The sequence below is a fragment of the Drosophila grimshawi genome, unplaced genomic scaffold (genome assembly GCF_018153295.1).
Source record: "Drosophila grimshawi isolate 15287-2541.00 unplaced genomic scaffold, ASM1815329v1 contig_1367, whole genome shotgun sequence".
NCBI classification, from domain to species: domain Eukaryota; kingdom Metazoa; phylum Arthropoda; class Insecta; order Diptera; family Drosophilidae; genus Drosophila; species Drosophila grimshawi.
Window position 1 is genome coordinate 6,121,166 of NW_025062889.1, and position 25,706 is coordinate 6,146,871.

Genomic DNA, 25,706 nt, shown 5'->3' on the forward strand with positions numbered 1-25,706 from the left:
ATATATATATAATTCATTCCTATTAGAAAGCCACCGATATCAGCTTGCTTAGCACAATTGACTTGTACAATATTTTATATTGTATAAATATTTATACATATATGTATAATTCATTCCTATTATAAAGCTAGCGATATAAGCTTGCTTAGCACAATTGACTTCTGAACGGAGCACAAGATGCGTTCATATTTGTGCTGCGCTTCTCTACTGACGGCTGTGATGCTCTGTCTGGCCTACGAGGTACCCGAGGCTCGAGTATCTGTGTTTCATCCCAAAGGATTTGAGATATCCATTCCGCATGAGGAGGGCATCACACTTTTTGCTTTCCACGGCAAGGTGAACGAGGAGTTTGATGGATTAGAGGCAGGCACTTTGGCGCGTGATATACCCACTGCAAAGAACGGACGCTGGACATTTATGGATCGTAGTACAGTATTGAAGATGGGTGACACATTGTACTACTGGACCTATGTAATTCACAATGGTTTGGGATATCGCTTTGATGATGGCGTTCATGTAGTCACCGAGTTTACAAACAAAACATAGCAGATTAAACTTTTTTATTAATAGCTATTGAATTATCTTCAATATGTGAATCATAATTAAGTTGTTGTTTTTCTATCTATGGTGCTAATCGAAATTTGTGAATTGCGTTTTCTTATATGAATAATATATACAATTTTAATATATTCCTTTTATTTTTTGATTTAATAAACACTTTTTATATTTCATGAAAACAATTTGCTCTTTATAGTTTTCTCACATGAAAATAAGCTAAATTTTTTTTAAATTTAAGACATATTAAGTAATTCATAACAATATTTTTAATTCTTATCTGGGTCTTATGTCGTAGTAGGCGTGGTATTTTTGGAAACAGTCAACTGGGAAAATTCAAACAATTTCTTGCGCAGCAACAATTCTGGCTTTCGAAAACTAATTTCTGAGGAGTGCAGAGCACTAAGTAATTTTTTTTTTTCAGTTCTTTTTTATATAAAAATATTTCATTCAAATAATAATTTCTGTGGTGAACAGAGCTCTAAGTAATTATATTTATTTTCAGTACTTTTTCAGATTGTAAATAGTTCTACGTAATACCGAAAATAATGCCAGGGCGAAGACCACCACGATCAATTAACAAACTACTGACTTTAAAGCAGCAAAATGCAAAACTCTACAACCAAATAAATAAGATTTTCAAAGAGATCAACGAACGGGGAAATGAAGTAGCTGTCGTGGATAATCCACTGGATATCATACGAAGAATGCTAGTTATAATCCCGGATATTATAAAGCGAATGTCTCAATGGACGAAACTAAAGGAGGTCATAAGCAACTTGCAGCACGACCTGGACATAGAGTTAGAAAAGCATTCGGAACTTTTATCTGCCAGGGAGATAATCAGTAACAATGGAGAGTGCCTGTGCAGCGGCGAGCATCGCCGTGTCTCCTTGCCCTGCGGGCACGTGTATTGCGAGGAATTCATATCCAAACGCATATTGGAATCCCCGCGATGTATCCGATGCGGCAATGTTACCACAATTGATGAATTGTGGCGTGTTTATTTGGATGCCTAAATAGTCGTGTCTTCCTGCATTTATTATGTATTCTCGCACTCGCTGTGTTAATATAATTTGAAATTTATGCGTTTTAAAATGCTATTATGCATAAAGTAAAGGGAATGCATTAAGATGGGCTGAAAATGCCGGACTCTGGCGTCAAGTCATCAATTCGGCCAATATAATTTTGGCCCTTCTGGCAGTCGGTAAAAAGTTGCACAAGGATTCGCAAGCCAAATGTTTGACGTTTTAGTGGCGGCAAGTGCTCTACGTGATGTGTATGCGTTGCAAGACAGACGCAATGGCCACGCCCACTGGTAATGCCTCCTCCTCGTTTTGGTCTTTTGTCTATCCTTGGTCTCTTTGTGCCATTTCGTAGTTTCCAATTTTTCTTTATATTTTTTTTTGGACTGAGTAACAACAAAGCAAATGCAATTACAACGAAACGTGAACAAATTTTTTGCACTCACAGTTTGCGCATTCGGCAGTCGGATCTGAATTGGTCTGTCAAAAAAAACAAGGCTTTTGCAGAGCTTCGGTCGTCTACAACTTGCAGTAGTTTGATAATTTTTGCACTTTTCTGCATTGCCACCGTTAAACGCTTCGTTGCCGCCTAGTTTTTTTCCGTTACACCAATTGCGAAAAGTGCTTCAAATGTAGCTGGTCTAAAGAGCAAAGATAATACCCAATTTGGGTATGGTCACAGTTTTAATACTCTTCGATTGCTACAAATATATAAATCCAATCTAATATTTGATTTTATCATGCGTGCTCCAATTTGTACCGACATGAAATTGTTTCATTTTACAAGGAAAAATATGTGAGTTGTACAGTTAATTTTAATAGTTATTGAATGCTGTTTATGTAAATTCGAAGGCCTAAAAGACAGATATATGGGTAAGCAGGTGTCTGAAATCTGGTAATACCCGTAGGCAAGGGTATTAAAGGGTTGATACACACGTCCAGGCGCTTAATGCATGACACGTTTCGCTTTTGAGGCGTGCCCAACAGTTAGCTGCATATACATATATATTCGTTTGTGTATATATTTTTTACACAGTTTGTTGGAGCATGGCAAGTGTCATAAATATTCTTTGGCTCTGCTTTATTTCTTGCCACGAAGACGACGTCGACGACGAGGAGCAGTTTATCAATAATGCAAAACATTCAAGCGAAGGGTGTTTACACCCCAGATGGGCAATGGTGGTTTAGGTGGAGAGCGGGTGTGGCGGGTGTGGTGCTGGGTGGTGCTTGATGGCTGCCAGTCGAGCAGCTTAAGTTGCTTGGGCAGACGCTCTTTGGTTAGGACAGCAGCATACTGCATTCAACATTCAACATTCAACATTCAGCATCCAATATCAGAATCGGCAACAGCAACAGCAGCATCAGAAGCATCAGTAACCGTTGCATTCTGTGTGCATGTTTGTCGATTTGACTACGATTGCGGAAACGTATACAGTTCGTTGATCATTATCCGGTTCGTGAGGCTTGCCGGGGCAATCCATTTTGGACAGAGAGACGTGATGTTGTTGGCCAATCGAGTCTTGACGCTATCGAACTCAGTACGACTAATACAAGCATTCCGAGTGTGACTATTTAGTAGTGACAACTAAAACACATTTCAATTGATTTGATATGCACACCATTAGCGAGTTAACGATATAGAGAAAAGGAGAAAGAGTGCGAAAGAGTAAGATTGTGTGAGATAGATAACGTATTCCCTGGTTTATGTGTAGCATTAGGCCAAAGTGCTGAAAATTGCATGGCTGAGCGACCGACTTGCAGCCACTTTGCCAATTGTAATTCCCGTAATGCTTGTGGCACATTAAATTGTACAGTAGTAGGCTGCTAATGGAGCGTGTTGTAATTCCATTTATGTATATTTCCATAAATATCCTTTACAAAGGGCATTGGGACTTAAGTCCTTTCTGCATTGCACTTTTGCAGTTGCACACAGAAATTGCATTCATTTCTGTTGGCTGTGTAAATGGCTATGAAAATTCAGAAAATGCTATTTCGAAAATTAAACCTCCACCTGCTAAATAATTTAACGAGGTTTTTCAGCTCTTGTAGCATTTAAGAAATGACTGTTTATGGTGAAAATTTAATCGATTACAATGCATTGCTTAGTCTTGTAAGAGCTTTCGTCAGATTCACAAATTCATGTTCTCTACTCTAAATTGTTTGATACGTAGTATGTTGGGAATATTGCAAGAGTGCAATCTAATTACATATATGTAGATATATATCTGAGACGTCTTTCGTTACCTTAAATCAATAAGCACTGGCTTATTTGCACATTTCAGGCAAATGACAGGCGGCAATAGAATCGCATAAGGAGCAGCTTGCTCAAAATCAAATTAGAGCAAATGCGAAGCACTTGAAGGAAATGCGGACTGCAAGTCACAGGAAACAGGAAGAAAGCACGGCGAAATCAAATAACAAAATTTGATTGAATTGAAAACTGAGGTAAAGGTACAACGCTAAACGCTGATTTATTGATTTTCAAATCGCGACTATGACATTTTCGCCATCATCCATCTTTTGAGACCAAATAAAATAAAGCAAGACTCACTCAGATGTGAGCGCTGTCAAAGTCTTTTGTTGTTTGCGAAAATTGTGCAACATTAAAGATTTACTTAGGCACCGAAACAATGTCAATTGAAGCACTTACGCACACCAAATTTTATTTACAGCACATTTACTTTTGTCCCTTTTTTTTTTGTTAAATATATTTTATTTTAATTTTATTTCATTTTACGTTTTATTATTATTTTTGTTGTTGTTGTATTTTGTCGTTGCCACTGCTGCTGTTTGTTTGCTGTTTGCGTTTGGCGTTGAGTAGCGGAAATAGTAAAAGTTTTCTAATGAGAAAAGTTTACACACAGAGACATCAACGCAGCCCGAAGGAGCAACAGTAAGAGAGCGAGTGAGAGACCTAGAGAGAGAGAGAGAGAGAGAGAGAGAGAGAGAGAGAGAGAGAGAGAGTGAGAAAGAGAGAGACAAAGAGAGATAGATAGAGAGTAAAAGAGCGACTGCTTCTAAGATGCAGACAACATACGGAGAATATAGAGCCAACGCTGAAGCTCAAGCGGAACCAGCGTCGTTGTCCACATTGGCAATGAATTTAATCATCTGCCTTTGCTGTTGCTTCCCCTCCACTCCCCACCCCGCCTTCCCCGCCTCACCCACTGTGCACGCGAGTGTGCACATCAAAAACTAAACACGTCAAAGTAAGCAACGGAAATGAGAAAAAAGTGCGCTTATTTATTTTGTACTCTTTCCCCAACAATTTCAGTTTTGTCGCCTGCACATCTATTTGACTTGGGCTGACAACAGACACGCAGACGCAGACGGAGATGGAGGCGGAGATGGAGATGGAGACAAAGCGACAAAGAGACAACAGAAACACGCTGTTTGGGCCCTTTGCCTTTTTGGCCACGTCAACATCAAAGCTTGTTATAATTTTAAAATTATGCAAAGCTGTGCTAAACGTGAACGTGAACTCATTGTGGCGTGCTTAGTGCCGGATATGAGAAGGAATGGCGTGAAAAGAGCAATGCCAAAACGAATCTTGTCAAAGTGCCCGTGTTGCATGCATCATAGTGCTAGAATTTTTGGCATCAGCGATCATTTTAATTAGTACAACACATTTAATGTAGATTGGTATGATTGCCAAAATTTGTTATTCACATTTCTGATAATTGTATAAGTGTATCTTTTTGTCATGATATTTCTTATTAATTTACTATGTTCATATATGTATGTAATTATAAACTAAGTTGATAATGTAAAATTACTCGCAATTTTAATTGGAATTATTGTATTGAATTTACTTCCTGAATGAAATTAAACAAGCAAGAATGATATTCGCAGAACCAAGGTTTTTTTTTTATTGCTGTCGGATATCGATTTGTATTGATATCCTGGAAACGGGGGCTTTATAGACGGATATGGCTAGATCGACTCGGCTGTTGATCCAGATCAAAACTCTATATATATATATACTTTATGGGGTCAGAGAAGCTTTCTTTTGCCTGTTACCTACATTTCCACAATACAATTATACCCTTTTTACACATATTTTAATGTGTTTGTATATTTAAATAATACAATGCATAATTTATTCACATAGACATTTACAATGAATGAACTTAGCATAAAATCCAATTAAATTGTTGCATTCACATCATGCACAATTTTAGTTCCTTAATTTGTGAATAAATGCTGTCAAAATTGAATTGTTCGACATTGACACATCCCACCCACATATGTATAAAAATATATAGCTTTGAACAAAGGCAGCCCTTTTCGTGTTAATGCATATGTATCTTAAAGATACAAATCTAGCTTTATGTCATCTGTCAGCTGCTAATAACTATGATTGGATAAATAATTTAATTGCTGCCCCTGTGCGATACGTATCGAGCAACAATTATTTGGTAAGCTTGACATTTTACAAGATTTCGGATAACGTTTAACAAGCCAATTAAATAACTCCCCAATGCCCATGGGGCAAGTCAAAATGAAATGTATAAAAGAAGCTGCATAACAGACTGCAGGCCAGCAGTGTGAAATATTCGTTTGTGGTTCATTCTCATTCTCGAATTTATTGAAGACGACGTGACGAACTGAAAATGAAGCTATTTTGCGTTGTTTTGGTTGTTTACGTGGTGGCTTTGACATTATTTGGCGTGGACGGACGTCGCGGGGGCAAAATGAGGGGCTTGGAGGTAAGCTACCCAAAATACCCGCATACCATTTAAAATATTCGAAATAACTTTTCGTTGCAGGAGCAGGAGTCAATGCGTCTTTTAGACAGAGTAAGTCACTTGTGAGATTTTTAATATTTTAAAGTTAGATGTTATTTGCCTCAAGACGCGTTGCCAATTAAACGTTAATGATGAGGAATTGGATGAGCGACGCTTGTAGGGCTATAAGTATTTACTGACGGGATTTTGTAAATGCCTATTTATTCTAGGCACGGCGCCATGCCCACGGCGGACTTAAGAGCGGATCCGGCTATGTGAACAACGAGCAACCGCCACCACCACCCCATTTTAGAGTAAGTTACGATTGATGTCCTTCGGAGTGCTGGTATCTGAAGTTTGCTCTTATTTTATTCCACAGTCTCGTCGTAACATCATGAAGGTGAACAATGAGCCGGAGCATGGCGAGCAACACATGACAAACGAGGAACCTCCACATTTTAGAGTAAGTGGAGTATCACCAAAAAAAAATGAATGCTAGTATTTGTCAGAAAGAAAAGATAAAAATATATATCTAAAATCAATTTTATAACTAGTACCACTTGATCAAATGTTTCTCATTTACAGCAACGGCGTCAGTTACCTCCTGGTCTGCCAATGCCGCCAGAAGGTTTTCCAATGCCTCGTGTATGATACCCTTAATAGTGTATTCATGTAGAACAACAATAATCAAAACACGAGTAATAAAAACTATATTAAAGCATTCCAAAAAACGCAATAGCCAAAATCTTCTATACTCACCTCTTGTTTAATGGCTTTTGTAAAATATTTCAATCTTTTTTAAACTCTATGTATTCCCTATAGTACCTAGGAATAGCTTCAGGGAAATAAATAATTTTTACTAATTTCTAATAATGAACTTTTTTGTTGTTTCAGCAACGTCGTCAAATGCCATCACCACCAGAAGGTATACCACAACCGCCAGGTGGAATGCCACCACCTCCAGAGGGAATGCCAGCACCACAATTTTAATTATAAGGATTAGTTTAACCAAACATTTTTATTTAAATATTGAGACGCTTGTGTTGGGTAAGGGAACCATGGCAAAAAGGTATCATTTATATATAATAAAATTTGTTCCAAGCATTCCAAAAACGTACTTACCCAAATCCGTTATGCTGATTTAAAAGTATCATAAACCATTTCCACGTAGTAACAATTCGTCGTTAATCCTCTGCAGCTGTCTCTCAGGTAGTTCTCGCTGATCTGTTACCTGTAATTTTTCTAAAAACTTTTTGTATTTAAGAGCCTGTTGTTAGTTAGTTGAGTTCAGTTACATTTCTACTATTGACAGAATGAAGTTCCTTGTATATCTGTTGTTGAGTAGCCTTTCTGTTGCCTTGGTTCTGGCATTTCCTGATAACCACAATGCAGTTGATGCTTTGCCAGCTATTGGCCGTCATGCTAATGCAATTACCAACAATCGAGAGGGAGGCGCCACCACATCAGCGCAGACTAATCAGATACGTGAACCACGTCATCTTCTGAAGAAGCTGTTTCAACCACAGGTGGTGGTGCAACCAGTTTTGATACAACCACCGCAATATTACCCACAACCGCATCCCTACTCTGGCTCTGGTCGAGGCTATAATGGTAACTTTAATTACGGGGTTGGCAATAGCTTTCAGCGTTGGTAGTAAATACTTCCAATATAATTGCTGCTTAAAAATGTAATAAAATAAAATAAAATAAACGTCTTAAAGCAAAGTACTATTTGTGTTCTTCCTCTTTAATAAAAACTTTAAATTTTCCTGCGCAAATCCCTTAAGGTTAAAATCGTCGTCGACTTCTCGACGGTGGAGCTTGCCACCTCCTCCGCATTTCTCACTCCCTAATGCCTAATTAGGCATCTCAGGCACGTAAGTCTATTTTCCCAAAACTTAGCGAAGGTCGTGCCTTAACAATAAAAATTTCAGCAGTGTTTAAAATCAGACAAACATATTGTGAATCTGACAACATTTTGTGAAACAGTTGCAGGAAAAATATTCGAAATTTGTGCGTCGACTTTAGAAAATCATAATACTGTTATACTAATAAAAATATACATTTTGTAGCACTTCAAAACTTTGACACATTAATTTTTATTCTTAAACATTTTGCCTCATAATTATATATTACAATAGTTTTGGGATTTAGACTGAAATACTTTGCAAAAAAGCAATTAAAGTTTTACAATTTTTCATTGGCTACAATTGATGAGCTGCTTGGTTTGGATGTAAGAAAACATTGAACAACGGTACTGCATTCCTGTGGAGCAGCAACTATCCTGCGGGACTAATCGCTCATCAAGTGAGCAGCGCGCCCATTGGGTCCCAAATGGGCAGTTCCACGATGGACTGAGTTTGGAGGGCGTGCATAACGCCAGGCGGCACAAAGCGTGAATCGATGACTATCTCGAAGGCGTATTCCTTCAGCCAATCGATATTCAGCACGTTGGCCTTGCCACTGCCGCTCGCTCTCCGTTTCACTCCATCCTCTTCCATGTCTGTCCCAGACAGTTGCAGCCCGCCTGTGCTTGTCGCCGTTTTGGTTACTGTGTGTTTTGTGCTAAAGTGCAACGGTTGCTTCATTGCATCCAATGTGATGCCGGTGAGGAGCAGCACTTTATTTCGACGCGTTGCCTTGTAGAACAGGCGCTCAGCTTTGTTGAGAGCCGTGTTCACGGACAGTCCAAAGACCTGCTCGAAATTGTGCGACTTCAGGCTTAGGATTTCGGCTTTGTCATAAAATGTGGTCTGCAGATCGCAGGCGAGCCACACAGCTGACCCAGCGATTAGAGAGTCCACAATGATCTGTATCAGCACTTCCATGGGCTGATTGTTGTAGCTCTGCTGCAGTCCCTTCGTCATATTTGAACTGTGCGCGATGCGATAGTTTCTTTGGTACTTGGAACTGAGACGCGGATCATGACCCAAGCAAATTTGGCCATCGATTGCATAATGGGGAGCTATAAAACGCTTATAGAAACTCTGAGGTGTACATTCAAGTTGCTTGCCTTCATCACCTAATTTCCAGTTGAAATTCGTCGATGGTGTACCAAGGCAAATGCTGATTACCTTGTACAGTTCCTCCATCATTTTCGCAATCATCTGGAACAGTTTTAGGCTATCCTGACCGAAGGTGAACTCTGCATGCATTTGACTGCAATACTCATGCAGCTGGAAGAGATTAATATTGATTTTTGGTGGTCAACCCCTCAATTAGCCAATCATTCCCTTACCTTGCTTTTGAGCATCATGTTCAGGTGCCGGGTGCATGTTGATGACCAGCTCGGCCTATAGCACTCCTTTGGCATAACACCATATTTCTGGATGAGATTGACAAACATTTGCCAATTTCCGGCATCGGGAACCGCATGTTTCATCAAATACTGAAATGTGCGGCCATCCACGGGCTCACAGCAGGCCAGCAAATCCGCAACTGTGTTCAGAAAATAATTACAACGTTCCAGCTTATGCCAGTAGAACAGATATGGGGCGGAGAGTTCGCAATCCTTGCACATGCCCAGACGCAGCAGATCGAGTCCGGTGCAGATCCAATTTGGACCGCCAATTGTGCACTTATTCAGCTTGTTCAACTCATGGTGTTCCTCACCGTGTAAAACTAACTCCTGAGTATCACGCAAACTGGCAACAATGGGATCGAAAATTGTGCAAATATTTTGGGCCAGTTGATTATTTGGCAAGGCAAAGAACTGGCAGCGCCATGTAGACAACTGCGATCTGTTGAGTGGAAAGCTGTTTGTATTTGGCAACGTTTCACTCATTTCTGTAAGCAGAGAGAGCTTTGACATTCGAAGAAAATGCAATTTGATAAAAATAGATTCGAATCCTAAACAAAAGAGTCTATCAGCGAAACTTTCCCATGACATCGAGATTTGCATGAGTGTTTTTGAATGCGAACTAGCGAAATCACATGGTTCGATAATTGAGCGATAAAGTTTGCTTTTTCCGCTAACCATAGATCAGTTGATTGGTTAATCTATTGATTTATATAATTGTTATCCGCCAAGGTTATTAAAATAAGATGGGCTAAGAACTTACTTGAGAATCTACTCTTTAATAAATTAATAAAGACTCTTCCCACAATCGTAGAGTTATAAATACGTATGTATATCTTTGGTATCAATTTATTTGCCAACAACTTTGTTTTGCGATTTATATTATATGTATATGTATATATTTACAGATTGATGCATTGTTCAAATTTTGCTTTGTATTCCAAGTATTTTTTGCTGGGTGTGGCGCTAGAGAAGTTCACTTGTGTTATTATTTACCAAAAGCTCTATAGGTAAATGAAATGTCTAAACACAATCAATACAATTGCTCTGCTCTTACACAATCGACGCCAAAGCTCAGTCAAAGCAGCTCAAATCGAAAATAGAGAAGCTGCTGAAATCATCTCGCTTAGCACTGACACTGGGCAAGTTCAGCATAATATTGTCAAAAGAAAAATATATTAGAGTCTGTTGAAAATGATGTAAGTCTCGGGTTATAGATATAAAAGACTCCTCTATTGTAAATACGCAGATAGCTTGAATGAAATAAAATGAAATAATAAAATAAATAAAATCTGTTTGTGATCACCAATCAAAATATGCTGCTGAACGCATCCAAGCCAAATTGACGCTGATTTTGAAAAAACGACAGACTTGTTTAATAATTCGCCGATTAGTTGAAATTTGTAAAGCGTCGAGATGAGACATTTGTGGACCTTGATGCTGCTCATGACTGCCTCGACTCAGGCACAGCATCGTAATTTATATGGTGGCAGCTATGGCGGGAATTATGGTGACTACAATGGCGGCTACATAAGGAACAGCAATATAGGAGGACCCTTTGGGCAAGGTAGAGAGGGATTAATTAGGGGCAGTAACAGTGGAGGACCATTCAGGACTAATACCTATCAGCAAGATATATATGGATCCCAAGGCAGAGAAGGATTGATAAGAGGCAGCAACACTGGAGGACCATTCAGGACTAGTACCAATCAGCAAGATATATATGGATCCCAGAGTGGTTCACCTATTGGAAATAATGCTGGTGATGGACTGATTGTCGGGGGTAGCAATGGAGGAACGAATGAAGGACCATTTGGCCAAGGCAGAGAAGGATTAATAAGAGGCAGCAATACTGGAGGACCATTCAGGACTAGTACCAATCAGCAAGATATATATGGATCCCAGACTGGTTCACCTATTGGAAATAATGCTGGTGATGGACTGATTGTCGGGGGTAGCAATGGAGGAACGAATGAAGGACCATTTGGCCAAGGCAGAGAAGGATTAATAAGAGGCAGCAATACTGGAGGACCATTCAGGACTAGTACCAATCAGCAAGATATATATGGACCCCAGAGTGGTTCACCTATTGGAAATCAGGCTGGGGATGGACTGATTGTCGGGGGTAGCAATGGAGGAACGAATGGAGGACCATTTGGCCAAGGCAGAGAAGGATTAATAAGAGGCAGCAATACTGGAGGACCATTCAGGACTAGTACCAATCAGCAAGATATATATGGACCCCAGAGTGGTTCACCTATTGGAAATCAGGCTGGGGATGGACTGATTGTCGGGGGTAGCAATGGAGGAACGAATGAAGGACCATTTGGCCAAGGCAGAGAAGGATTAATAAGAGGCAGCAATACTGGAGGACCATTCAGGACTAGTACCAATCAGCAAGATATATATGGACCCCAGAGTGGTGCACCTATTGGAAATCAGGCTGGGGATGGACTGATTGTCGGGGGTAGCAATGGAGGAACGAATGAAGGACCATTTGGCCAAGGCAGAGAAGGATTAATAAGAGGCAGCAATACTGGAGGACCATTCAGGACTAGTACCAATCAGCAAGATATATATGGACCCCAGAGTGGTGCACCTATTGGAAATCAGGCTGGGGATGGACTGATTGTCGGTGGCAGCAGCGGAGGACCCTTTGGAGAAGCACAATCCAGAAAAATTAGACAAGGTAATAGTGGAGGACCATTTGCAGTTAAAGTCGATCGGGACGGTATTATACGTGGAAATCAAAATGGAGGTCCATTTGGAAATACTGGAACTCAGTCTGGATTGATAAATGAGGGCAGCAGTGGAGGACCCTTTGGCCAAGGTAGAGACGAATTAATCAGAGGCAGCAGTAATGGAGGACCCTTTAGCCAAAGCGGTGGTCCTTTTGGAAATCATGCTGGAGACGGACTGATAAGTGGTGAAAGCAATGGCGGACCTTTGGGATGAGGACGGGATGATTTAGGGATGGGCGTATGAATAATATAGAAACTGTAATATTTTGATTAAATTGCCAAAGTCCATTGTATTCTTATGAAGCACCTGTTTAAGTTTTAAAAATAGAATGCGCTTAACAACTGATTAAAATGCATTTCTGTGTCTGTTTTGCATGTTGTAAGTCAGTTGCAGAAGCGACGTCGTTTGCATTTCAAAATTGCACAATACATTTGCCGAATCCGAAAGTGCAGCCTAAAGTCGTGTAATATGCAATTGTTTCCACCTCAGACACTATCCAAGAAGAGCTAACCAGCATTTTGTGCTTGTGCATTCAGGCGTTGATGTAGACATTGAACATACTTATACAGGGGGAGTGAGCGAAATAGGGAGCGCTGCATAGCCTCTACTCTCTCTCTCTCTCTCTCTCTCTCTCTCTCTCTGTATATCTCTCAGTGTGTCGTTGTGTTATCTGTGGCGCACATTTCTAGCTGTGTTCTGTGGCTATTGTTGCTATATTTAGCAGCGCAGACGCAATTTATATAAAGTCTAATTGATTGGAAAATCAAATTGATTCGATTCGAACAACAAAAGCAACGCAAAAAGTATAGCATGCCAGACAAGAGAGGACCAGGTTAGTCCGGACAATGGGGAACAGTTAGACGCAGCTCATATATTTGCCATCGAATGAATGTAACGGCGTTCCTTTAATGGGTCTACCTACTAATATTACTATGAATTATTTTTTTTTTTTTGGCTTATGGTCATTGTTTTAGCTAGTGCTTTGGGGCTTATTTCTTTCTGCTTTGTGACACATACAAGCACTAAAAAACAAAAGTTTCAGTTGCCTTAAAACTCGATACTTCATTATAAATAAGACTTACTACATTTTACTTGGGCGAAATATTCGCAATTTTTATGTAGAAGATATAATGTATAGTTTTTAAATACTGATTATGCAAAAATTCAATGGCGCCATATAAATGAAGAGTCGATAGTCAATAAAACATAATCTTAACTGATGCAGAGATTTTGTCTGAAAATGAATACATAAAAAATTTCCTTTAAATGTTGTCTGATTAGTTAGTAAAAAGCTTTATCTATTTGATCGTACAATTTAGCGGTATTTATGTTCATATCTAAATGTCTGGACTATAAATACATATGTATCAGTAAGTATGTAAATGCCTATAAGCCACAAAATTGTATTCTGTCCATTTGTTGTAGCTTTTTGTAGCTGACTCATTTGAGCAATGTTTTTAGAAACTATTTCTCTCACACTCGTTCTTAAACATTCTCTCTCTCTCTCGCTCATACACACGCAATATTTTGGTCTTTTCCACGTCCGAAGCCCGTCCAGAGCTGTGCTGTTATGCACATGTCTAAACAACATCGCAATACCTGTTTAATGTTTATTGTTAAACTTGCTCCAAAAGCAGAGACCAAAAGCGAAACCAAGCACAAAGCTTAAACTGCAGCTGGGTACATTAGGGGGCAAGATGAGCGGGGCTGATGTGGACTTCAAAAGCTTACAATCGACTCACGAAGTGAAGCTAATGTGACTTGTGCTCAATGAATGCCTCAAACCGATATGTTTAATGGCCGGCAATACAAAAACTTTTAAGTACTACTTGCAGAGCCACACCAAAGTAATTCAATTGAAAATAATTATCAGACACATAGCAAAACTTCTTAATTGCCTCATATATATATATATATATATATATATATATAGAGAGAGAGAGAAAGACGCTGAGCAAGAGAGAGAGAGAGAACAAGAGGAGAGAGCAGAGAGCAGAGACCCAAGGCTGACAAGATGTAGTTGCTCGATGTTAGCTTAAGCAAAAAGTAAAAACAAAATAAAAACAAACAAAATCAATTGCGCTCTTTGAGTGGCAACTGATAAGTGGAGCAAGCCATGTACATTATGCTGATGCAGATGTGCCAAAACATTGTCAGGCCCCGCACGTAGCCCCTGCGGAGGCACCCCAAGTATGTAGGTGCAGCATGGCGTGCTCATATATAAAGGCGCGATCATATATAAAGCTCAATCATTTGAACTCGTTGCCTTGACCATGCGCCATAGTCTTCAATTTGTTGTGTGGCTTTTGCTGCTCGTCGCCTTGATCAGCGGTAAGTCGTTGCCCTCAAGCCCTTGCTTCCTATTTGTACTACTCATATATGCATATATATTTATATTTATATCTTAGCTGCTAATGGCCTGCCCGGTGGTCCAGCTTCGAACCGTGGACCTTTTGGTGGACCCAGCTGGAATGGCGGCCCTGACCAATCAACCGATAATATTATTCTTCATTCAAAGGGAGAAGGCAAGTGGCGATATTAATTGACTCGAGCACAGATCAATGAAATAATTGAGTAATGCCATTGCCATTTTAAAGTGAGCACAAATAAACTTTGTAATTGATAGAATTATGCGCTCTATAAAATAAAGAACGATTAATTTTTTTAAATGTTCATTTTGAATCACTCTACATGTTTCATTTTTTCACTCTGTACAAACAACTAAATAAAGGCCTGACTTTTGTACAGTTGTACATGACAGTCTGATTTAATAAAGTCAACTACTCTACAAAATAGTAGTTTCATTAGATTAGTATTTCATTTATAAAGGGTATTTAGTCTTCGACACCGCAAAATGAATGTTGCTTGCCTGTTTACAATAATTGTGTTTGTTGTATTGAAATATATAAGCGCATTTACCGAGAAATAGTGTCTCTTTGTTTAACTGATAAGTCGCACAGAGACTCGATCGTTTTATGTACAGAATTTCCCATCCGAACGATAACCTCTTAATCCAAGTATGTATGAATTTGTACATATTTACATACAATACATATATACATACATATGTGCAAAACCAGTTTTGTTTTACGTAGAAATGCATGTATTTGCCATGGAAGGGATTTCCGAAGTGCTATTCTACAGCTTATACATTTGCATATTACATGTAAGAGGCTTTATATTGTATACAAACAAACAAACAGCATACAGTGGGATGTGCTATGAAGGTACTTAAATGTGGATATGTGAAAAAATTATTTATAGAATGATTCATTTCCATTACGTTGTGGCTTCATTAAATGGGTATAGGAAAATTGAAAACAAAAATTTTTTTTTTGTGTTATTGTCGAGCACTCAATTAGTATTTGTTTGTCAGGTTGTGCAAAAGTTTTGACGCCAGACAATACGTTGAGTCCAACACGGCAGTCAGTTTGGAGACGATCGCAGTGGTGATCGGCAACCGCAAATCGGCAATCGTCAATCGCGAATCGTGCTCAGAAGCGTCGTAATCATCTCTGGCTTTTTCCCAGAGGTTGCAGCGGTGACCTCAATCGGCGATATCTACCCACGTATAATTGAGTTAATAAATAACATACTATATTCTCGATCGTTCGCTTGTATAAATAGCCGGGCTGCTGCATTGTCTTGATAGAGCCAATCCGTTGCACAAAATGGACACAGGTCGCACTCCGATGTTTTTCGCACTAGTTGCACTAGCCTTCTGCTTGGCTAGCGGTAAATATTTGAGTATATGTTCGCAGAATGGAACTATAATTTGATGATATTGCAGCACAAACTGATAAACCCGCCACGTATGTCGATCACAGCAATGGTGTGGAAGTCTCGATACCCGGTACAACGATTCCAAAGGATGATATCTTGCCCACACCAAGAAATCAAGAGGCGGCACCTGGCGGTGTTATATATAAAAATGGTGGCAATGTTTTCTTGCAAAATGAAGCGGGCAGCATTTATACACGTCCCGACGGACGTAAGGTTTTGGTCGGTGCTGGCGGTCAGACGATTGTAACTGGAGCCGATGATAGCGATGAGGATACATCGGCGGAAGGCAATTACAATGGCGGAGGAGGTGGCATATTCATCAATGGTCAACAGGTTGGAGGAGGAGGAGGGGGTTCCAGTTTCATCTCAGGCGGTGGCAGTAGCCTTTTCATAAACCAGGCCGGAGAGGGTGCCTATCAGACCTACAACAATAATCAGATTCGCATTATCAATGGCGGTCTCCAGTTGACCAGCGGTGGCCAGGTGTACACTTTCCCGGCCAAGGGTGCTGACGTCAATAGTAAGGAAACTGTAGAAATCAATGGCCAAAATGCTGTCGTGGAGTACCAGAATGGCAACATTATTGTGGAGCTGGCCGATGGCACTGTGCTGGCCAAGGCGGATGGTGGCCTCTTCAGCGGTAATCGTCAATCTTATGATAACCGAAAACAGATCCAGGCAGACGCCGCTCTTGAAGCTGCCAGGGCCCAGGAATATGCTGCCAGTCTACAAAAGAATTTGCATGAACAGCTCAGCAACCAAATGCGGAACTTACAGGAGGAATTACAGCGCACCCTTGGCAACATTCGCATCTTTAATTAACTGTATTGACACATACAAATTTATGCGAATTACGCATATTTACTCGAAATAAAGTACATTCATTGAACATTATTTGAATTGATTCGAATCTCGTTATTATAACCCTGAGACAGAGACCATTTGCAATTATGGTAAAGCGACCAATTGACATTTGTCCAATGAATAAGAAAGAAATTTAAATACTTTATTTATAGTATGAATTAATGGTGCGAATTCTGCCTTTTCTGATCACTATTTAAATTAAAACTCATTGAGTATGTTTCTTTGTTATATTATTAAATTTTAATTATATACTGAAATTCAAGTTCGGTGAAATATACCTTCGGGCAAATTGTAACACAGAAAAATACGTTTATATTCTGCTCTCTCTTTCGCCCTGAATTTTACAAAGTCGCCATTATGTTGCCGGCAAGTGTAATTTACCTTATTATTCTGAAAGTATACTTTTAAAAATCACGGTTTTTCGGTTCTTAATTACATGGTACATCCATATATTATTTTTACTAAAATTATTATTAAATTACAGCTAAAATCTAAGATAATAGTCGAGATAGCAAACCGTATTTCATTTGTGATTTTCTGAACGGATTTTTGCTAAGGATTTCTTTCTAGTTATAATGCTAATTTTTAAAGTTCAGAGCTATTTCTACTAGTGATAATCAAATATGGAAATATGATGTTATTTGCACAAGTTTGTTTAGTCAGTGATTTAAAAATTAAGCAAACAAATTTAAAACTTAGTCCAAAATCTGCAGGATTAGTTTAAATTAGTTTGTTTAGTTTGCGCATCTGGCTATGCCGTCTTCTATGCATGACATTTGGAATACCCTGACAAATGAATATACATTATGCACAATTTTTCTGCTGAGTATGAAAAATGCCAGCCATGTGTCCCGCTGTGTGCGCCCCACATTTTGCACTTTGACTAATTTCAAAGTGCCATATATCAGTTGGGCTTGAGTGGGTTTTTGGGTGTAAGTGTCGAGGCCAACCCAGCCAACCCAGCCAACCGCCAAACTGGCCGAGCCACGCAAATTCCACAAGTGACATGGCACCCACCTGTAGAGGTGGTTGTGTATCCACACATCCCTATTCTAACCCATTGGCTGTTTCTGTTTCTGTTCCTGCTCCTGCTACTGCTGTTGCTGTTGGTGTTTCTGACACTGCTGCTGGTGGCAGGACGACGTGTGTGACAAATGTGCGTCAAGTTACTGGCAACTTATTTTACAATGCGGCACTGCAACTTTGAACTTAAGTCGAGCAAAATATTTAACTTGGCGGAACCTTTTATAATTCATTTGCCACACTGGAACATCTTCCATGTTGCACTTCACTTTGATACTTACAGCTTTATCTTATTTTTGAGGTACATACAGTATATATGAGCATTTATTAAAAGAAATACATATATGTAGATATAGCATATATATATAAATAGATAGAAATTATTGAGTACCATCTTTGTGACCGCTTAAGGCCAAGTTTAATGAACAACAGCTTGGAAAAAAACGAAAAATTTATTTTTATGCATTACATTTGTAATCATTATAGTCTCTACAGATCAAAAACCTGTTTATATATATATAAAAGAAGTAGTTTTAAATGGTATCCGTTTGCTTGATGACATCATTTAATGAAAGTTTTCTTTATATTTTTGTTTCTCATTTTGCCTAAGACTATGGGTTGCACATAAAGTTGTCACAAGTCTTTTAAAGCCTTGCCACGTGTAAAATGTCGTCCGAAGTGTCCGTGTTAAATGAAGCTTGAGTGTGTGCACTGATGTGTGTGTGTGTAGAGAATCTGACACAAAGTTGCCGCTAGCTTGCATTTTACAATTCTCACACATTGCGCGAAATGAGAAAATGAGAACATTTCGCAAATGTTTCTGACAGCGTCGTTTAGCTGCCCCCATTAGACAAACACAAATGCATCTAAAGTACACGCACATATATATATATATATATATATGTAGTCCAAAATATACACATACATATATATATATATGTATATGTGCATGGTAACCCTGGTATAGAAATCGGAGCTAAAGTAACCGCTGGCCAAATGAAAAACTGCATTTGTTTTACCTTTGGCTGACATGCTCAATTTGCTGCAAATTAGCTGTGACAAATGCAGGCGACACAAATGTGGCATTAATTAATATTCGTATTTTATAAGTATATGGATACCTACATACATATGTAATATGCCCAATTTGCTGTAGTTGTTTGTGTAATTTTAAGTACACTCTCTGTTTTAGTTTTATAGCCATGTTTAAGTGACACTCTAACTGTACGTGGTGCTAAAAGCAGGTCAGGAACACAGGTCATTCGAAAGCTGTACAAGCTGGACAAGCTGCTTTTGTTTCCCAATATAAAACAGGCCTGGCTAATGGAAGCCAAACAGCTGAGCCATAAACAACACACACAATTAGCCATGGTTCTGTTAAATATTTAGTTAGTGCATGTTATACACAGCTTGACTTGTTTAAGAATGAGTAAGTTTGTATCAACACTGTAGACAATATTTACTATGGATACCTTATTCGTGCCAATCTTTTCTTTATTTTATGTCTCACTCTTTATTTCTATCTTTCTTTCTTCTAAACATTTTGTTTATTGTCTTCATTACTAAGTTACTAACGCCCAATAATTTGTGATATTTTCTGGGATTCCCCAATCCATGCAATAAATATGGCAAAAATTGAATATATATACAGATACTCGTATATGCATATAATATGCACCTGGCTAATGAGGTGAATTAACGTCTAATAGTTAAAGTGATTACACGGTATTTGAAAAATTATTAACATAAATATATATATGATTTTTACTGAAATAATAAAAGGAGACAAGTCCTATGTATGTAACAACCAGTAAGCGCAAATTGTGTAAATATATAGACAGCTTAATAATTGATTTGAATTTATTTCATTACAATAATTGAAGGCATTTGATATTTTGAGTATTTCGCAATGAATTTATGTAAAACTAACAAAAGAAAAACTGATAGACAAGTTTTCATAGGAATGCACAGACAAATGGTCAGATATATGTATAAAATAAGTTGTTAACTAAACAAGTAGAAAATATCTATTTCAATGGGTGTTTGTTATTGCTTTAGCAACTGAAACTGCAACAAGGACATTCAGTTATCAGCACCTTACTCAAGAAACAAAGAAGCTACCAAGCACTGCTGCTGATAAAAACACCAATGGGCATTGTGACTTTTGTATATTTATACTGTGCCAAAAAGTTGTATCTGCTTCTGTGCGCCTCAAGTGAACCTTAAATGGGCCAAGAAGAACCTTTGAACAGTTGTTTACTCGTATATTTGCTGCCAAAATGCCGTTGTTTGATCTTGATATCACAACTACCTGCGTAAATGGATATCCTTTTTTATATTATTCTCTTATACCCTGTATAATAGATAGATAAATAACTAGAAACGGTTATCTTCGGTACGCTGAAGCTTATATACCCTTGTAGACCGCAGTTAATCTGCCGACATTTAAATTTTAGTCAGTAGTTCTACGTTTAAAGAAAATTTTATTTGGATGTGGCCTTGAACAGAATAAACTAATCCAGGCCAAGAAAATATCTTTAATATTAAAAACAAATTGACGGACAGACCGTAAGACAAATAGACCAACATGCTTATCTCGACTTGTCGAGTGATGCCTACCAAGAATATATATATCGTATGAGTTCGGAAGTCATATTCTTCAATACGTTACAAACTCCACGACAAAAGTATAAAACCCACCACACTTATTAAAAAATGGTATGATACTTCTTTGTTTGAACTTTGTTTTCAAAGAGTTGCCATGCCATCCAAAAGTAAACCTTAAGCAATCTCCAATTGAATAGGAATTACGAAAACTAACTTGTGACTTAAGCAACACAAATAAATATAAATATAATCAGCTAGATAATCTAGAAAGTTAATGCTGCAGTCTACAGAGTATCTACTAGTCGTTCACCTTAAATTAGCTATAGTTTGACTCCTTGCCATTTAAATGCATTGCGGTAATTTGAAAGCAGCCATTACCCGCACAGAATTTCACACGCATGCGGAGAACTTTTCAATATGATTTATACGGCCCGGATACTTACTTGGGTATCTGTGACAAAGTGCTTCGATGATTTATAGCACTTTGGAAAACAATGCAACGCGCCATGAGTTTGACATGTGCAGAGTCCAAAAATGGTGTTTTTTTTTTGCTGGTACTCGAAATATTTAATGCAGGCAACTCCTTGCAACAAAAACTTTCAGTGAAAAAAAGCAGAGAGGCAAGTGGGAACTCGGTTCAATACACCTACAGTAAAAATATATAAAGTATATATTAACATTGTTTCAAACTGAACAACTGTATATATATATATATATATATATATATATATCCATTTGTTATATCTTAACAAACTACATGTAAGAGACAGCTGAGCATTTTTTAAGTACAAACTATTTTATAATCAAATTAAGCATTTGGATTTTACACATATTTAATAACAAAAGCGTGCAATTAATACATTGATTGATAGTTAAGAGTATTTATTAAAGCTTCTAAAATTTCTCGTATTCTGATACTTTGCTCACGTCATTGTTTGAATATGATAATGAATTGCGCGACCACCATTAACATTTTTTTGTAGGTTGCTTTAAAATCTTGGTTAAAATTAGCTTTGTGGAATCGTTTATTTTTATTTTTTGATGATGTCATGCGGGTTTTTTGTTTTGATTCTTTCTATCCTAATATTTACGTAACAAAAATATTGATGGTGGGATTCCCATTAATAATAATTGGTAGATGGGATCCGCTTTTGGATTTCAAATTAATGGTAATATTCTGTCTGTCCATATTCTGGTTCTGTGCATCATTTTGGCTCTGGACATCATTTTGGCTCTGAGCACCATTTTGGCTCTGGACATCATTTTGGCTCTGAGCACCATTTTGGTTCTGGGCATAATTTTGGCTCTGGGCATCATTTTGGCTCTGGGCATCATTTTGGCTCTGGGCATCATTTTGGCTCTGGGCATCATTTTTGCTCTGGGCATCATTTTGGCCAATCTGATGCTGCTGGTTATAGTTGTGATAGTCCAGGCCATTATATCTAACTGTTGTCCAGTAGTAGAGAATATCACCTGGATTCAGTTTCTGCTGTCGATTTCGATATATCCAACGTCCGTTGCGTGACTTAACGATATCGGTGGCCCAAGTCTGATCGCTCAGATCGTCCATTTCCATATTGAGTTTGCCGTGGAAGGCAAACAGCGATATGCCCGGCTCATCGGGTATGGAGACCTCAAAGCCTTGCGGCGTATTAACCTTGACCGTGGCCTTTGGTGGTTCGTAGGCTTGGCTGCTGCTGGCACCCAAAAGGGCCAGACAAACTATCAGCACTTCGACTTGAGACGTTGATCTCCGCATGATAACTGAGCTCAGCTGAGAGAGTGCTACTTGCTTTTATATTTGATGCTGTGTGAGCTTGCTGAGCTTATCTTGGCTTGGGGCGGTCTCGTGGGGACCTTGTGTTTTGTGGGATCCCGGGAAAGTTGTGTTTTCCCCGTTGCTGCATGAGATTGCAATTTGAGTTATGACAAGTTGATTGCTTGGGGACTCTTGTTCAGTGTGGCGACGGCGAATTGCGCGCCACCCAACAAATATGCAACACAAAGCCATTTAAATAACTTGCGCAAATAGTTGCATAGCAATAATCTGTGTATACCCCCCACCGATACGAGCCAAGAGCTTAAGGCTTTAACTTATATGTACACATATCGTATACATATGTAGCTCAGGCTAGGGGCAGAGTCAGCATGTGTGTGGTTTTGGGCTACTCATTCCTTGGGCAACCCTTTGTTGCAGTTAGTTCTCGGAATGGCCGCAACAATCTATATGACATTGTTGCAGTCTCCTCTGTGCTCTTTTGCCTGGCTGAGTATTTGCCGCACTTGTGCTGTACTGCTGTATTGCTGTACAACCCCAGCCTGCCGTACCAGCAACGAGACAAGACAACTGAGGCAGAGATACTTAAATAGTAACTGTGTGTTGTTAATGCTGTCAAGAGCCAAAGAATGTTGGTCATGTGTTCACCTCGTTGAAATGCGGCAATTGTGAGTCGTGCAGTTAGTTGACTTGTGAAACGTATTTAACAACTTGACAACTTTACCATGGTTGACATAATGCCAGAAACACATTTACGCTATTGCGAAATGAACTGACAACTTCTTGTCAAAGAATCATTTATTTATAAGCCTTGAAGGCAGACACTAAGCTATTGTTATCAAAAAAAAAAAAAAACAGTTTGTTATAAATTTACTGTTAAAATAATGTGGAATTTATTTAATTCATTTAATATTTCTGCAGTCACTAGAAATATTCGTCTAGAAATGTTAAATATAATATAAACAAGAAAACAAAAAAGTATAAATATAAATTTCATCAAAATTGCTATAGACATAGACAGATAAGATAGACGATATGAAAAACTCTTTTTCAACATCAACATTTAAAATGCCATTTGCTATTCAATTTGAACTGCAAATTCCAAATAAATAATTATTTATCGCTGGAAATACCACAAAATAGGTAAAGCACTGTGTCCGCGCGCCCAAGCCAGATGCTAGTTAATTTTTAATTGACGTTCAGTTTGTCAAAATGTGAGTGTTTGCGCTCTGGGATACAATTGACCCACTATAACATTAAAAGAATTAAAGCCGCCCAATCAGTGAACCAGTGAACCCAGTCCAGCATCACACCAATCGCAAACAAAAACAAAAACACAAGCAAAAACACAGAGGTAGAAAGAGTCAAACCGCAGCAAACCGAAACTAAATAGCTAACCATTTATACAGGCGACCCATCAATCTATTCATCTATTCAGTCGCTCAGTTGTTATCCATCCATTGCCAAACTCTCAAACTCAGTCAATTTCTCTGTTTCTCTGGGCCTGGCCCGCATTTTGGTTGGCCATCTATCTCGATGTGGCCCAAGGCAGCTAAGTTTTTGCGTTTTGCCCTGATTTATAAGCTGCATGCCACTGACCACTTGATTGTCGCAAAGTGTGTGTGTATATATATATATTTGCGTATGTGTGTGTGTGTGTGTGTGTGTGCGTGTATCTATGTAATTTATTTACGTTAACACGCGCTGCGCATCCAGCGCCTAAAACTATGCTACATGCCCAGGCAGCCAGCAGTTGTGGCACAGGCGAGCGCAATTTTCATTTATTTTAAATGGCATAGAAAATTGCAAACTGACATTTTTCTGGCCAAGTGCGCTCCTCGATTCAACTCGTTTCCAGATTCTCTGACCATTTCGGCTTTGTGCGCACAACCGGAAATTTGTGTAGTTAGTCGTGGCCAGTGCTCTGCTATTTTTGTTTTGTTTTTATTTTTATTTTAGTACTCTGGATTTGGCCAGTTCGAGGCAATGGCATCAAATTCTAAACCGGCCCAGACTGATTACCATGAAATTACATTGTTTCGCACTTAAAATGAGGCAAACAGCATCGCCAACACGCTGTACAATGTTGAACAGTGTAAATGTGGCTACTTCGCTGAGGGTTTGAGCACGATTCCAACTGGCCCCAGTCGGGGCTTAATTAAGTGCCCTGTTTATACCCTGTAGCCATTAAAAATGGGTAAATTGGCTATTAAAAAGTTGTGCAAATGTATTTAAGTGGCCGAAAGAATACATATGTTTATTCACAACGATTGATTTCTTCAATTCTACAATTGATATTGATATCAATAGATCAATGTAATGCCCAGTTAAGTTACAGTCTTAGCTACGTCACTAGTAACCTGTTACCTACTCAAGTTTGCTCAATTTGTGGTTAGTAAAAGTTAATAAAATACTAACACAACTGTGAACTGCTTTTGATGCATAGCAAATCTTAGCAGCGCAGAGCAAAGAAATAATTATTGTCAATGTACATATGTATGAATATATAGAATCATAATCGGTAAAAGCTCACACAGTCATCGTATATTTGTTGCAAACCAATCAACCACTTATTCAAGCCATTTAAATTGACAATTTTGATGCGCAATAAGAGTAAACAAATTGTTTTAATTCAGTGCATCGCCTCCATTATTATAGAAGCGTATTTTTCATTGCGTTCAAAGTGTTTTCTTTGCAAAGCAAGCTCGTATGTGTGATTTTTTTCCTCTTATCTACATACATATTTATTTCATTTCGTTTCAATTGCGTTTTTCATTAATTATAAAATAATATACTAAAATACTTCAAGTCCTCTCTTTTTGGCATAAGAAAAGGGCGAAGGCTAAGAAGAAAGAAATTTAATATGTGGTTGCTGCGTTGAGCCGTTGCAGTGTGAAATAAAAAAGGTTAGTAAATGTAAGTGTATAAATATTTATGATTTTGTTATTATTGAAAAGTATCTAATAAGAAATGATCTTGGTCTTATCCGCATATATGGATATATTATATGTGTATATTAGAGCTGGTTACAGGGTATCAGTTAGCTCGTTTTACTTGTGGATTTGCGCAGAATTTCACTACCAGAAACATTGAATATAATTGTGCACATTTATTGTTAATTGATTTTATTTTAGGCCATTTTTTTGTGTGATTGCAGTTTGGGTGCTTATTCTAATTCGTTTTGGGCATTTGTCTAAATTGATCGAAAATTGATTTAAATTGAATCGAATAGTGGACAAGACCGATGACTTTTTTTTATTTACAATAGCTTAAATGAAATAGTAAAATCGTATTTAAGATTTAAG

General features: G+C 38.4%; 8 protein-coding genes across 9 annotated transcripts; 6 read left to right on the plus strand and 2 right to left on the minus strand.

Moving 5' to 3' along the window:
• Positions 1–144: 144 nt before the first annotated feature.
• Positions 145–682, plus strand: LOC6561018 (gram-negative bacteria-binding protein 3). Its single transcript, XM_001985858.2, has one exon. It carries the CDS (start codon positions 178–180, stop codon positions 544–546), a length of 369 nt encoding a protein of 122 aa, XP_001985894.1. The 5' UTR covers positions 145–177; the 3' UTR covers positions 547–682.
• A 5,447-nt stretch (positions 683–6,129) lies between these two features.
• Positions 6,130–7,424, plus strand: LOC6559906 (vasodilator-stimulated phosphoprotein). Of its 2 annotated transcripts, none has more exons than XM_032734636.1 (5): positions 6,130–6,289; positions 6,350–6,379; positions 6,538–6,621; positions 6,687–6,770; positions 7,202–7,424. In XM_032734636.1, exons 1-5 carry the CDS (start codon positions 6,194–6,196, stop codon positions 7,295–7,297), a joined length of 390 nt encoding a protein of 129 aa, XP_032590527.1. In that variant the 5' UTR covers positions 6,130–6,193; the 3' UTR covers positions 7,298–7,424. The 2 variants fall into 2 exon arrangements, with proteins under 2 accessions (XP_032590527.1, XP_001985896.1); XM_001985860.3 differs by lacking the exon at positions 7,202–7,424 and adding an exon at positions 6,893–7,027 and having other exon boundaries at positions 6,163–6,289.
• A 196-nt stretch (positions 7,425–7,620) lies between these two features.
• Positions 7,621–8,032, plus strand: LOC6559907. Its single transcript, XM_001985861.2, has one exon. It carries the CDS (start codon positions 7,621–7,623, stop codon positions 7,960–7,962), a length of 342 nt encoding a protein of 113 aa, XP_001985897.1. The 3' UTR covers positions 7,963–8,032.
• A 339-nt stretch (positions 8,033–8,371) lies between these two features.
• LOC6560659 (bleomycin hydrolase) lies at positions 8,372–10,421 on the minus strand. Its single transcript, XM_001985862.3, has 3 exons — positions 10,369–10,421; positions 9,546–10,093; positions 8,372–9,483 (listed from the first exon to the last, which is right to left on the minus strand). Exons 2-3 carry the CDS (start codon positions 10,089–10,091, stop codon positions 8,611–8,613), a joined length of 1,419 nt encoding a protein of 472 aa, XP_001985898.3. The 5' UTR covers positions 10,092–10,093; positions 10,369–10,421; the 3' UTR covers positions 8,372–8,610.
• A 600-nt stretch (positions 10,422–11,021) lies between these two features.
• LOC6560660 (uncharacterized transmembrane protein DDB_G0289901) lies at positions 11,022–12,560 on the plus strand. The gene has a single exon (XM_001985863.3). It carries the CDS (start codon positions 11,022–11,024, stop codon positions 12,558–12,560), a length of 1,539 nt encoding a protein of 512 aa, XP_001985899.2.
• A 2,035-nt stretch (positions 12,561–14,595) lies between these two features.
• On the plus strand, positions 14,596–15,016 carry LOC6559881. Its single transcript, XM_001985864.3, has 2 exons — positions 14,596–14,678; positions 14,756–15,016. The coding sequence occupies exons 1-2, from the start codon at positions 14,621–14,623 to the stop codon at positions 14,887–14,889; spliced, it is 192 nt and encodes a 63-aa protein (XP_001985900.1). The 5' UTR covers positions 14,596–14,620; the 3' UTR covers positions 14,890–15,016.
• Positions 15,017–15,750: 734 nt separating this feature from the next.
• LOC6560117 lies at positions 15,751–17,024 on the plus strand. The gene is made up of 2 exons (XM_001985865.3): positions 15,751–16,082; positions 16,138–17,024. Exons 1-2 carry the CDS (start codon positions 16,019–16,021, stop codon positions 16,950–16,952), a joined length of 879 nt encoding a protein of 292 aa, XP_001985901.1. The 5' UTR covers positions 15,751–16,018; the 3' UTR covers positions 16,953–17,024.
• A 4,457-nt stretch (positions 17,025–21,481) lies between these two features.
• On the minus strand, positions 21,482–22,390 carry LOC6560118 (beta-1,3-glucan-binding protein). The gene has a single exon (XM_001985866.3). The coding sequence runs from the start codon at positions 22,381–22,383 to the stop codon at positions 21,712–21,714; it is 672 nt and encodes a 223-aa protein (XP_001985902.1). The 5' UTR covers positions 22,384–22,390; the 3' UTR covers positions 21,482–21,711.
• Positions 22,391–25,706: the final 3,316 nt, after the last annotated feature.